The following is a 13,302-nucleotide window of genomic DNA, read 5'->3' on the forward strand; positions in this document are numbered from 1 at the left end:
ACTCCGGCGGTGTTTAGTGCCATACTCCCTGCCCACTGAGTTATAGATGATGACCACATGGGGGACATGGTCACAGGGTCTGTCTGTGGGGAGTTGTCAGAGTCCTGGACAGCACTTAGAGCCCTGAACTCCTGACTCAGAAAAGCCTGTGCAAAGCAGTAACGCTGTGCTTGTGCTTCAGTGGCTTTACTCACTAGTCGTGTCTTAACTGGGCTGACCGAGATGCGTCCATGGTACTGACGACTGACAGCTTGCATTGAATGCTCGGTCAGATTCTTATTTTGGTTGCCCTTTTTATCTTTTTATCAGAAATGTCCTCATTTTAACCATCATTTTGCTGATACCAGATTGAATTTGGCTGCAAACTTAGCTTATGCATGTGTGAAGGCTCATTTTGACAAATGGAAGAAAAAAGCCTCTGTAGAAAAAAGCATGATTATGTTCCTCACAGCTGGAAGTGAGAAAAGGTATCATTTTGGTGTAGAGATTTGGTGCTGAAACTCGGGCATACAATTGCCACCATGAATTCAAAAATTTCAAACAATACCAAGCCTTAATCTTAACTGTTTTTCCCCCTGCAAAAGCAGTTGTATCTTTTTCTGTTCAAATAACTGCTTTTAAAATACTGCTCTAATATCAGTGCAGAAGGATGTCAAGGGAGTGGGTAGTGTGAGTTCAGAGGAAGAGCACTATATGGCTGACAAGTCATATGGGATATCTTCACAACCCTGATTTAGACACCACTACCTCTCCCTGGAGTTTTTTTTTTTTTTTTTTACAAACAGACGCACAAACTGAACTGCAGTGTATTGGATGATGGAGCCCTAGTTGTACTCCTCAGCCAATTTTTGCACTGTAGCAAATCCTCTGTCTAATTTCAAATGAACTTAAAATGGCTGCTCTTAATGTGCGTTCAGACATGCTGGCATAAAAGTGGTCACACATGTAGGACTGACATGCACTCAAGCAGTGCCTGTGGTTTACAGAAGCGAAGAGGAGTGCCAATCTGTCCCCCTGCTCTTTGTGCATGGCTTCCAGGAGGAGTTGTCATTCCGATGTGTCACTTTGTCACTCACTCAACCCGCCACCTCCTACTCCTCCTCCTCCTCCTCCTCCTGTTCTTCATCGAATTTCCACCGTCCCCTTGCTCCATCCATCATTATCTTCCTCCTCTGCATGGCCTCCACCTGTTCTGCCCTGCACACGCCATATTCCGCTCCTTCAGAAAGTGTTTTTGTCCGTGTGTGTGTGTGTGTGTGTGTGTGTGTGTTTGTGTGTGGCCGGCACTCTCACCCCCCACACCCCTCCCTGCCGTACTTTGTGATTTGCGGTGAGCCTTGGACAGACCCTCGCTGTTCAAACGCAGGACACTGGGAAACGTGGCTGAGACGTTGTTGTGGCATGGCTGTGGGAACAGGGACAGGAGCAGCTCTGAGGGAAGAGGAGGAAATGTCAGAGTAGCAGGAAAAGCTCAGCACACATACACACATACACACACACACACACACGCACGCACTTGACTGTACTGACACCTCAGCACTCTTACACACTTGACTGAATGCAGTTCAGACCATTACCACTGACATCATCCAACCCCTACCTTCTCTCTGTGTTCTTCCCCTTTCTGTCGTTTTTCCCTGACATTTCCCTTTCCTGCGTCTCCTTTTTTATGCTGTCTCTATTTTCCTCCTTGCCCTCTCTCTATGTTTCACACTGATCTCTTTTTTTTCCCGTTTCTCAACCATATTCCTTTTCTTCCTTTTTCTCCCTCCCTGCCTCTCCTCCCACCTACAGAGCCCTCAGTGAACCCATCCAATGCCGGCGTGGTGGCAGGAGCTGTGATTGGCTCCCTGCTGGCCCTCCTTTTGGTCGTCGCTCTCATCTCCGTGCTTGTCACCCGTAGCCGCAGGCAACAGCAGGGTTACCGCGCCAATGGCGGCAGCGATATGAAGACGCGCATATTTGGCGGCGGGAAGAAGGCCAGCAAGAATGGCACAGGTGGAGGCGCAGGCAGCGGCGGAGTCGGAGGCAGTAACAACAATGGCCCCATCTACGTTTACAACGAGAGCTCGTCCCACCAGGGCCTCGGAGAGAAAAACAACCACCACCAGCCACTCACCATTGGGGGTCGGCCTGAAGTTGTCGCCACTACACCCACCGCCCAAGACATCCTGCTAAGCAATGAATTAGACGACGGGGAGAGGAGGAAGTTTGATGAGCTGGAGGAGGAGGAAAGGTATGACCACTTCACTGGAGGCGCCCCCATCCTTCAGCTTCGCCCACACAATGAGCAGGAGGATATGATTGGAGATTACCTGGATGACGACATGGAGTCCCAGCGGGATGGCTCTGTCATCTCACGGACTGCAGTTTACGTATAGAAGAGAAGGAGGATGAGAGGAAAGGAGGAGGAGAAAAAGGGAGGGATGGAGGTTCCCTCCCGAGGATTTTGTGGCTTCAGGGTCTCGTCCCTGTCTGATGGAGAAGAGAAGATGATTCCGCTTTTATTTTTTGAAAATTGATTCTAAATATAGCTTAATATTAATCACAGTGCAGCCCCAAAATGAACTGAATGAACAGGAGGAGGTGTGGTGGGATATTCTGAAAGGAATGTTGCTGTTATCTGGTCCCTGAGAGCTGAAAATCAAACAGAAAAGAAACAACTTGTCTCCCACCACTTCTGCTCATGCTATCACTATCACTGGGACCTTGACAAGGACTCTTGACAGACAGACTAAAAGAGAGAAACTATGTAGTGTGGGAGTAGGATAATGGAATCATGATACAGGCTTGGCTATAGAGGAGGCATTGCACTTGCATATTCACTCTTATCTTCACCAAAACAAGTAGAAGTGGAAGGGGTTGTCAAGCAGTTACGTTTTGCCAGCTATTCTCTGTCCTCCTGTGGGAAACCTTTTTGTTTCGGTAATGCGTCGTGCTGTGACAGCCGGTGGGAAGTTAGTACATAGTGATGGGTTGCGAGGAAAAACATTTGAGGGTATAGGTAGTAACCAGCAGGTGATTTAGAAAAGAGAACAATGTATTTGCTCATGTCTGCTCGCGCGTTCTCCTTTCCACTCTCTCTGCCTTCTTCTCAAACTTAAAAAAAAAAAAAAACATCTCTGCAAACTATCAGCCACAGAAGACACTCTTGAATTTACAAAATTTAAAAAGAACATTAGGTCCTTATGTGCTGCACAAACACAAGAGTGGCTGAATTTAACAAAGTAAGTTTGCAGAGTTTGAAACCAAGTTCTTAACAAGGTTTTCACATGCAAACTTTTGTACTGTGCCTGGAGGTAAGAGACGGTAAACAAGAGATGAGGGAATGAGGTGTAGCCAATCTGACAGGGATGGAGAGAGGGATGCAGGAGACAGGAGGACGAGAGAGGAGCACGTCTCTTCTTTTCTCTTCCTCCTCATCCCCCGTCTCTTCAGAGCGCTCCTGACAGGAGGAGCTTGATTGGTAATGAGCCGTGAAGTCGCTCGCTTAGCCGGGACCAACAGATTGCCACCACTTATCGTTTATGACGTGGCGATCCCCCCCTCACCCCCCCGCCCCCCCCCCTCCCCCAACCCCCCTCCTTCCACCTCTATCTCTATCATCCCTCCATCTCTCGCTCTCTCTCCCTCTCCCTCTCTCTCTATCTCTATCTCTCTCTATCTCTCTCTCTCTCTCCCGGTGTTTATGGGGAGTTTATGATTTATCCAGGGCAGTGTCGAGGTCAGGGCCAAAGAGAGCAGGGGAGTATTTTACTGCTCCCGATGTGTCAAACGCCCCACTTACTCTATTCCAGGCCAGCCTGCCCTGACATGCCAGGACTGTCTAATCCACCTGGAGAGGCCATGTTCACTCCGCTGCACAGACACCACCACCTCCTCCTGTACTTTAGTAAATGGCCGGATGTAACGGAACCCTACCTCCAAAGGGCGACTGCGTTAGGTTAGATAGATTTTCAATGAGATCATGTAATTTTTCTGTCCATTAGCAGATGTTGTTAAATGTAGTGAATTGATCGGGAGACATAAACGTCGCATCCGCCGCGACGCTATGGGAGTCGTATTGACTAACAGGCAACAAGCAGTGAAATGGCCCTTTATGATGCAGCTTCAGGGCTGATTGTCTCCTGACTGTTAATTTATCCCTCTAACAAGCCACCGGAGGCCCACTCAAACAAACACTGCTCCACGGCTACTGTACACTACTGTCTTTGAGGCTTAGTGTGCACGTGTGCATGCGTCACTGTATCTGGATGACTGTGACGGACAATCTTGCAGAGAAGCCACTACTGTAGCTCCTCTAATCATGCTTTCCCTGGCCTTCTAATCAACTCCCCTTTGACCCACTGGGAATCTGGTGAGTGTGGTCCAGATGACTGTACTGACCTCTTGTAAGGTCCAGCAAAGATCTGGGTTGCAGTTGGCTGCAGGTCATGAGGTCAAATGCAGGGTGACCCATTGCCAAGAGCTCAAATGACTGCATTTACCCGCGTTTCTTACCGTGGCTGTTTTTAACCTTGAACTATGGATGCGAGACACACACTCACGTACACTGCAAGTACCTATATAGAGTCAGACAGTCCTTGTTTGCCATAGTGATGGCTGTTAACCTTCAGAGAGGCGGGGAGAGAATAGGAGAGAGACAGGAGGCAGATGACAAAAATAGAGTGTTTAGCGTTTGAGTGCTGTCTGGCAAACTGTAAGCCAGCGTGTTCAATTATTGTCTAATGGCCTTAGCGTATACATAAATGCAACTCCTGTCAAACTGGGGTTAAGTACATTTACAGATCACAGCTGATTTTACCACAGACACTCAAAATAAAAATGCATTACTTATTTTTGCACTTGTGTGTGTCACCACTACAAAGAGAAATATGAGTGTAATACTTTCTTTTTGGGGTAAAAAAAAAAAAATGGCGACAAGGGACAAAACTGTTGTATGTACATTTTGGTGTGAGGTATCTGTGTACTATATATGTAAGCATTTTTATTTTTCTCGTGAAAATGTGGATATTTATGAAATTGTAAATATCAGATCAATGGAGCCAGTGTTGCCAGTGTTGTGGAAGTAATGATGAAGGAGTCCTGGGTTTGCTAACCCTACAGTTCAAATGTCTCAGAGGGCATTGAGAATGTAATTTTTAATCAAATGAATACCTCAGTAGTTTGGATGTTTCAACATACCGAACTGACTGAGCTTAGTTTACCTAAAGCCTAAAGTCGATTTTACTTTGGGGGGAAAAAATTCTACATGCTCGTATACTTTTCTTTTTTTTTTTTGCATTTCCACATAATAAGCACACACTTTTTTTTTTTTTTTTCCTGCACAATTGGTTTCTCCTTCTCCTTGACAGACACCATGCACAATGCAAAAATACACACAATACTCATAATTTATCAGGTAGGCCATAACCACACAAGCAATGGTCTGTGTTGTGTCGCACACACTTGTGTGTGTGTGTGTGTGTGTGTGCGCGTGTGCGTGTGTGCGTGTGTGCGTGTGTGTGTGTGTGTGTGTGTGTGTGTGTGTGTTGCTCAGAGGCTTTGGGACATCTCTCTAACCTGAGAAGCCACTCTTTGTCACCATGGCGAACCGGCAAACTGAAGATATTATTGTGCATTTCAAGCACACGCATACTGTACATATACATAGGCAGAATGCAGAGAAACATTCGCCCACACACAAACACCCCTCAGTCACTCTCATTATGCTCACTCCCACAGCCAAACTGTGCAGAAGACACCTCATACCTGACAACTCTGCCATCTCCTGACATAAGCCCACACAAATGTGCTCGCATAGCTGCAAACGAAGACACACACACACACACACACACAAAAACACTAATACTTACTTACTTTTTCCTCCTCTTTCTCAGTGGCTCTGTCAGGACATATACCATGTCCTGTTCGAGTGGAAAGAACCACAGCATGATGTGTCCCCTGCTCCACTGCTCTCTATCCCCAAAATAGTCCAACCACAAATCAATGACCATGCAGAGCAGAGACAGACTACACATTCAGGGACACATGCACGCACGCACACGCACACACCTTTTCACCTAGTGTCAAAGAAACAGGCAATTTAGGAAATGGTTTGACTGTCCCGTTTTTGTCCTACACGGGAAATATAGCTTTCATAAAAATGCCACTGCGCTGACCTCCTCCCCCTCCCAGGTTCCCTTTGAATGCTTTTAGAGAGTCACAACTTCCTACTCGTCTCCAAAATGTTGCTTTTCGACTTTAGCCACCTCCGCCACCGCGACCGCCTCCACAGAGACACACACACACTCACACATACACATACACATACACACACTGATGCCACCCACCTCGGTACCCAAGTAAGGCTTTCAGAGAAATCCACGATTCCTCGCCTGGGTCTAGCACAAGGTTAGATAGTCAAAATACCTGATATTTTTCTTTTTCCAGAAAGCCACATACTGTTGCTATTTCTTCAGCTACAAACATCTGATGACTAATCAAAGCCTTAACATCTCCCATCTCACTCACATAAAAGGAAAAAAAAAAATAGAAAACCTTCCTGTGTACATAGTATAAATATATAAATATGTAGCAGAGAAAAAGAATTACTAATTTATGGTGTCACGTTTGTGTATTTCTCAGTGACAGCAAGCATGAAGGATTTATTTTCTCCTATTACAGTTTCTCCTCTTTTCTGTTATTTTGCAGTGCTTTATAATTTATGTTTTCTGAGTGCTTTATTCTTGACTGCTGCGCTGTGATTGCTGCCAAAACTGGCAAATGTGCTTCTTCTATACAAATGAACTGTACACACAACAAAACAGTCTTACCCCAAAATGTGCTTTTTATTATTGACTGCTCTGTGTAAAAGATGTTTTTTTTGTTTTTTATTTCTTTTTTGTATTTTTTAATTTTAAATTTATTTTGGGAAAAAAAGACCGAATTAGAATTGTTGTCACCATTTTGTCGAGTCTTTCTATATATTTTTTTTTTTCGTATTTGGTTGCTATTAAAGATCTCTCGGTTTTTGAAATGTTCCAGTGTTGCAGCGTGTGGTATCTGTTTCTCATTTTCTTCCCTCTGTCTCTTTAACACTTGAGGTGAGCTTGGATGACTGAGGAGCCAGATTTAACTAAAGCGCCACTCATTGATTCTCACTGATTAGATTTATAGATTAATTGATCGGGATATGAAGTGGCCTCCCTGTCCTGTCTCTTGTCACCCATCATTCTCACTCCAGACATCAACCCCCTGTGTTTTTTTTTTCACTCTCATTTCCTGGTCTGGCTGTTTGTCTCATTTCAGGTTTGATAAGTGTGTGTGTGTGTGTGTGTGTGTGTGTGTCAACAGAGGTGTGATAACAGGCTTATAGGAAATTGAGCACAGGAATAGCAGAAGCCATTTTGTGGATTACAGTTGTCCTGTACTGTAGCTCCACCTCCTCCCAGTCTCTCTGATTTGTATATGTGTCCTGGTTGGCTGAAGTAAACTTGCTGCCTTGGTAACAGGTATGTAGGAGACTGCTGTAGTTGTTTAAAGGGCATATTTTTCAGGCTTTTCACCTGAGTATAATGATGATGAAGAGCACATGCACACTCTTATTTCAAGATGCATGAATATAATCATTGACTGGGGCCCAAACACCTCTCAGGCAAATGCTGTACACACACACTGAGAAAAGGATAGAGTTGAGGAATGTGGTGCTGTAGCTTCAGTGGTTTTTCCTGCAGGGAGGCAGTTTGTGTTTTCAGTTGGGGAATGTGCAGGCCAAGCTGAAACTGAGTGAATGGAGCGCCTCTCAAAGGCTGCATTGTTTGAACTCTGACGAAACCAAACTGGTTCAGTCAAATTTTAACAAAACGACATGTAGAGGGTTGTCTGCCTCTGTGTGTGTGTGTGTGTGTGTGTGTGTGTGTGTGTGTGTGTGTGTGTACAGGTTTATGTATGAATGTGCTGGCATATGAGCACATGAGTGTGGTCATGCGTGCATGTGCACCTGCCTCATTTGGTTTACATACAAAAACCTCCTCTGTGTCCCCCAACAAACGATACAATCAAGGTCTGCTGTTAACGTCGCCACAATGGAGACAGTCAGTTTATGGCGATGTGTCCTCGGTGATGCCATCATGTTATCTCTGTGCCATCCTGGCTACTTGTCACAGTTCATTTTTGTTGCAAGCTTCTTCTGTCAATGCACAGCTATTTACTGTGAGTCCAGCCCACCATCTGGCCTCTCTAATTGCTTTGGATTTGAGGCTGGCGAGATGGAGAGCACTTACACACATAGGCGCGCGCACACAGACACACAGTGACTCCTTTGGTTTTCTAGCTGAATGTAAAAGACTCGAGCACAGCAGGCTTTTAAGCCGCAGATAGGAGCAAAAGCTTGTGCAAACACTTGCATTTTTATCTGCATTTGTCACAGAAAAAGGTATGCACCTCATGTGAAAGCAGTGACCCCGTAATGCAGAACCTGGCCTATTTGAGCTCCGAGCAAATAACCTGGATCTGAAGCCAAAGTGACAGCAGCTACGCCAAGCACTACCACCGTGTTCAACATTAGCTTACAGTGATGAGACATGGTGCAGTACCCCTGGGCAATCCGGCTAGCTGGTTGTGGCCCTGTTTATTCCAAGGTGTGTGTGTGTGTGTGTGTGTTTGTGTGTGAGAATGTATTTGACAGAGGGAGATCATGTGAGTGTGTTCTTTGGTCATACAGTGTGCTAAAAAACATTCATGTGTTTAGGCACCTGCTGGGAGCTTTGCTGGGCTGCAGACAGATCAGATTTCCACAGAATGTTTGCAAAGTGTAAAAGTGTTTACGGATTTGAGTCTTATCAGATTGTTTGGTGTGTGTGTGCACGCAACCATGTGATGTACGTGTGTGTGTGTGTGTGTGTGTGTGTGTGTGTGTGTGTTTGTGTGTTTGTACTGTTTCACACATGCAGCTTTGTGCAGGGTTGTATGTTGGACTTGCAGCTCTGGCAGCTACGGCCTCAGTGTTGATTCAACATCTGATGGGCTGTGTGTGTGTTTGTGTGTGGAGATTAGCACACAGACCCACTTTGGGCTCTCTATGCTGATAACCGCTAACACAATGCTCCTCATTTAACCTCTCACCCTCTGGTTCCAGACCTGACTAATAAATCCCAGAGTGAGTGATGAATGGCCAGGCCTGTTGCATGGATGTCTGAGTGATGGATGTAGTGACCTGGGTGTTCACAGGGATTAAAGCAAGTGTCTGCCTCTGCCCTCAATTATGAAAGTAGGCTCCTGCATATTTTTATTGGCTTGAAAGCAACCGGCTTTTCTCTCTTGCCTGTGGTGAATCATTAAATCTCCAGCTGTGTGCGTCTTACTATCTTTTAACTGGCTCATTCTTTAACTGACAGTGATATGTGTCTCATTGTTTTGGTTCTTTACTCCAGCAGATTGGATTTGACTAATAGCTCTTAGTGTAGCACATAGTCCTCCAGTTTTAGGACAATTACACTAAGAATGGAGACAAGTTAATTAAGGAGTTTTTTATGGTGAAACAGTGGAATGTGCTTCACTGGCCAAGTCGGCCCATCTGACCTCAATCCAAGCACGCATTTCATTTGCTGGAGACTGAACTGAAGGAGGAAAGCTCCTGAGGAAAGTAAGATGATGAAGATAGCTGCAGCACATATAATAATAATAATTATTATTAATAATAATAATAATAATAATAATAATGATAATAAGCGTCTGCAGCCATGCTAGCAACTCTGTATGGCTGTTCTTTGGCAAAGTGGTGCTTTGAGCTAGATGCTAATGTCTGCATGCTAACATGCTCACAGGGACAATGCTGATGTTCAGCAGGTAGGCTGGTAAACTTCACTATCTTACTTTACATTTGCCGATTACTACTAGCTGAGGCTGATGGCAATTTAAAACCTGTTGTAAACCAACATGTTGGACAAATGAAAACTTTGACCTGATATTGGCACTAGATTAAAAAGTGTAGGGGTCACCAGAATTGTTACAATTCAGGCTGCGGGGGGCATGAATATTTGTTGAGACATTTCACCCAAAACCAAATGTCACACACACTGTGGCCCTAATCATTTCTTACTGTGGTGTATTTCCCACACCCAGTTATTACTTTCACCGTTGATATTGCTCACTTTCACACTCCCTTGTTTTATTGAAATTAAATTTGAATCAATATTTTTTTTTAAATCTCTCATGTGGAGTCCTTAATTTCACACTGTCTGAGCCAGTTTGTGACAAATTGGAGAGTCAGTATGTAAGAGACCAATTTGTTTTCTGACCATGGTGCTTTGTGGATGTTAAATTGGGTTAAGGTACTTCTCAGTGGAACAGGTTACAGTGCAGCTGGTATCTTTGTTTGTTTTGTGGAAAGGGCTGGGAGTTTGCTATCTGTTCTGATCCGCTATCTTGTCTAGCTTAGTTACTTTAGTGGAGTTTGTTTTGGGTGAATGCTGGGATTGCAGTAGCTTCAGGCAGAAACCGCTCATCCACTATTTATTCTGGAAACATGCACTGACTTATTACCTAAGATGATAATAAAATGCAACTTAATTCCTTTACTCACCGAGAGCTGTCTCCAGCGACGGAAAACAAGGCAAATGTTAACTCTTAGTCTCTATCACGTCTTTTCTTTTGATGTTAGCACACTAGCCAGCTAGCCCCAGCTCATCTCATCATTTTCCAACATTGACTCACTGCAGACTTCAATCTGCCCTGAAGACGTAGCGCTGCTCAGAGGGTGTATTATAAATTAATACAACAATGGAGGAAGCTCTTGTCAAGCCACAATCACCACCACCCACTCCTGGCAAGAAACCATGTTCAGTGACAGAGAAAACTTACAGATAGCCTCTTTGATATATACAAAACATTAAATGTCGAAGTAATTTTTCTCAAGAGGTTACTTTAAAAGTACCTGAATGGTACTTCTAACAAAGTGTTGTTATCATGTCGAGCGAGGTGAAATCAGAGTGCAGAGGAAATGACATGTAAATAATCACAGGAAATTGGAAATCATATCATTGCTCTTCTTCTTGCGGTAAACGATAACATCCGATCTTCTGGCTTCTGGTCATTCAGTTTGTTGAGATATGTGTCTACTGCACACATACAAAAATGTGCACACACACACACACACACACACACTCATTTATAAATACACAACCAGGCAGACAGACAGGGGGAAGTGTGTGCTCCTGTTTCCCCTGGAGGTTCCAGGGCGTTTACTCTTCTTGTCCCGTGCTGACAGGACTGGAGGTAACAGGAGGGTGGTTGCGGTGCATTGTTGGGCGGATGAGCCTCATCTCCCCTGGGGTAGCACATGCTCGGCCAACTGCTGGGAGGGCAAAGAAGGGCAGGGAGAGAGGGATAGAGAGAGGGCAGTAATATGGAGGGAGGTCAAAGAGGGCATGATGGTGTGTGGAGAGTGAAGAGGAGGTGCAGGGGTGAGATCTGAGGCCTAGTGCATTGGCAGAAGCTACAGAGACCTAGCTAGTATATAAATTTAACAGTGACTAATGCAAGATTGAATATACAGGGGAAGAGAGGAGAAAGGAGGAGAGGTGGAGTCGGGGTGGACGGAGAGAGCAAAAGGGTAAAAAGCAGAACAGAGAGAGGAAGGAGAAGCCTGATTAAAGATGGAGCGGAGATGGCTGAGTGAAGGGAGGAGGATGATGAGGACTGAGTTTTTGCAGCTGTGTTGATTTAGCTTCTCATAGATCAGATTGTGTGTGCGTGTGTGTGCGTGCGTGCGTGTGTGTGTGTGCGTGTGTGACGGAGAGATAGGGAAAGAAGCTTTGACATCCTCAGAGTGCTGCTGACCTCGACACACCTGCACAAACACCAACCACCACCAGATGAAAGATGCAGCGAGTGTGCTTGCGTGTTTGTGAGTTACCTGGAACAAATCCTGTTGTAGAAAATAAAAAACAAAGAACATTATGTGAATGCAGTATGACCACCAGGGAGTGTAGCTTTGAGCTAAGAGTGCACGTGTGTGTGTGTGTGTGTGTGTGTGTGTGTGTGTGTGTGTGTGTGTGTGTGTGTGTGTGTGTGTGTGTGTGCGTGACTGTGTGGGTATGAATAAAAGAGATTTATATCAGGGAAAGAATGGTTTGTTGCTGCTCCTAAGAATAGATTCTGTGACGGAAATGATTTTGATGCTGTATGCAAGCCTCTGTGTGTGTGTGTGTGTGTGTGTGTCTGTCTCATTTTGTGTGTATTTGCCCTGGAGTGCTTTGCAGATCAAATGCACTTGCTGTTTAATTCACCGTCTCAACAGGCAGCTCTTACAAAGTACATGCACGCACTGGCACATGCACGTCTGCATACACTCAGATATAAACATACAGAATGAGAGATGAATATGAAGATAAAAACAAAATAAGTCTGCAAATATTTGGTCTTAGGGACTCAAGATAGACTTCTGGGGCCTGCCAAGTCCGCAGCAAATGGTGTATGATTGTGTTCGTGTTCATTAGTGTATGTAACTGCTGTGCAGATGTTTGCCTGTCTGACAGTACGGAACGTGCATGCAAATGTATGCTTTTTTTTCTGCGTGGGAGTTCAGCGGGAATGTTTCCTGTTTGCCGTTGAACAACTAATATTTGTGTTGTTGTTTCCAAAGTGCATTAGAATTGAATTACACCACAACCCGTATGATTATCATTAAATAAGCATGTGTGGCCGTTACCGTTGTGTATGTATCATGATACCAATGAGAATATTTTCTGATGATGATGTTTATACGGTATGTATCACCATGGGAGTCATATAGGCAAAATTGCATATAGTTCAAACAGACTGATGTGTGACTGTTATGCATTCCATCAGGCAAAACAAATCGATAACTAATTTTGGTAGTAAGATGTTAATAAAACAAGATAACAACATCCTGATGGAAATTTCTGTGTCTACAATGCAGATAAAATACATATGCCGATAGATAATATATACTACTACTAGGGGACTAGCTGTTTAAATAGTAATTTTGTGTTAGAAGTAACATATCTAACACTATGTTATTTTACATTACTTAGATCACTATCATTACTATATGACTACTATATTATTATTGTATTTAATACAATATATTAATAGCTATATCATGACGTATTCCATTTAAAGATTTCATATGTATTTCACATATTATGCACACATGTATAACACTAAATACTTAAGTATATCATGTCTATTGTATTTATTATTAATGCTCATACCACATGAAGTGCTGGTTAGAATAAATAAACTCTACAGAACAAGTGTTCATATTACAATGTAAAAAAAACATCATCATTTCCCTCT

At 44.0% G+C, this 13,302-nt stretch overlaps 1 protein-coding gene across 3 annotated transcripts in view; it reads left to right on the plus strand.

The window, feature by feature from the left end:
• LOC111230064 (nectin-2-like) overlaps nucleotides 1-13,302 on the plus strand; it is a 76,259-nt gene that overhangs the window by 39,646 nt on the left and 23,311 nt on the right. Inside the window, exon 7 of one of the 3 annotated variants that reach the window (XM_022756628.1) lies at nucleotides 1,795-2,412. The exons of the other annotated variants lie outside the window; for them this stretch is intronic. Coding sequence (XP_022612349.1) covers nucleotides 1,795-2,381 — 587 coding nt within the window. The 3' untranslated portion in view covers nucleotides 2,382-2,412. Of the gene's footprint in view, nucleotides 1-1,794; nucleotides 2,413-13,302 lie in introns of those variants that run through there. 3 annotated transcript variants of the gene reach the window in all.

This window comes from Seriola dumerili, unplaced genomic scaffold (assembly GCF_002260705.1).
Source record: "Seriola dumerili isolate Sdu_G_001 unplaced genomic scaffold, Sdu_1.0 BDQW01000258.1, whole genome shotgun sequence".
Classification (NCBI taxonomy): domain Eukaryota; kingdom Metazoa; phylum Chordata; class Actinopteri; order Carangiformes; family Carangidae; genus Seriola; species Seriola dumerili.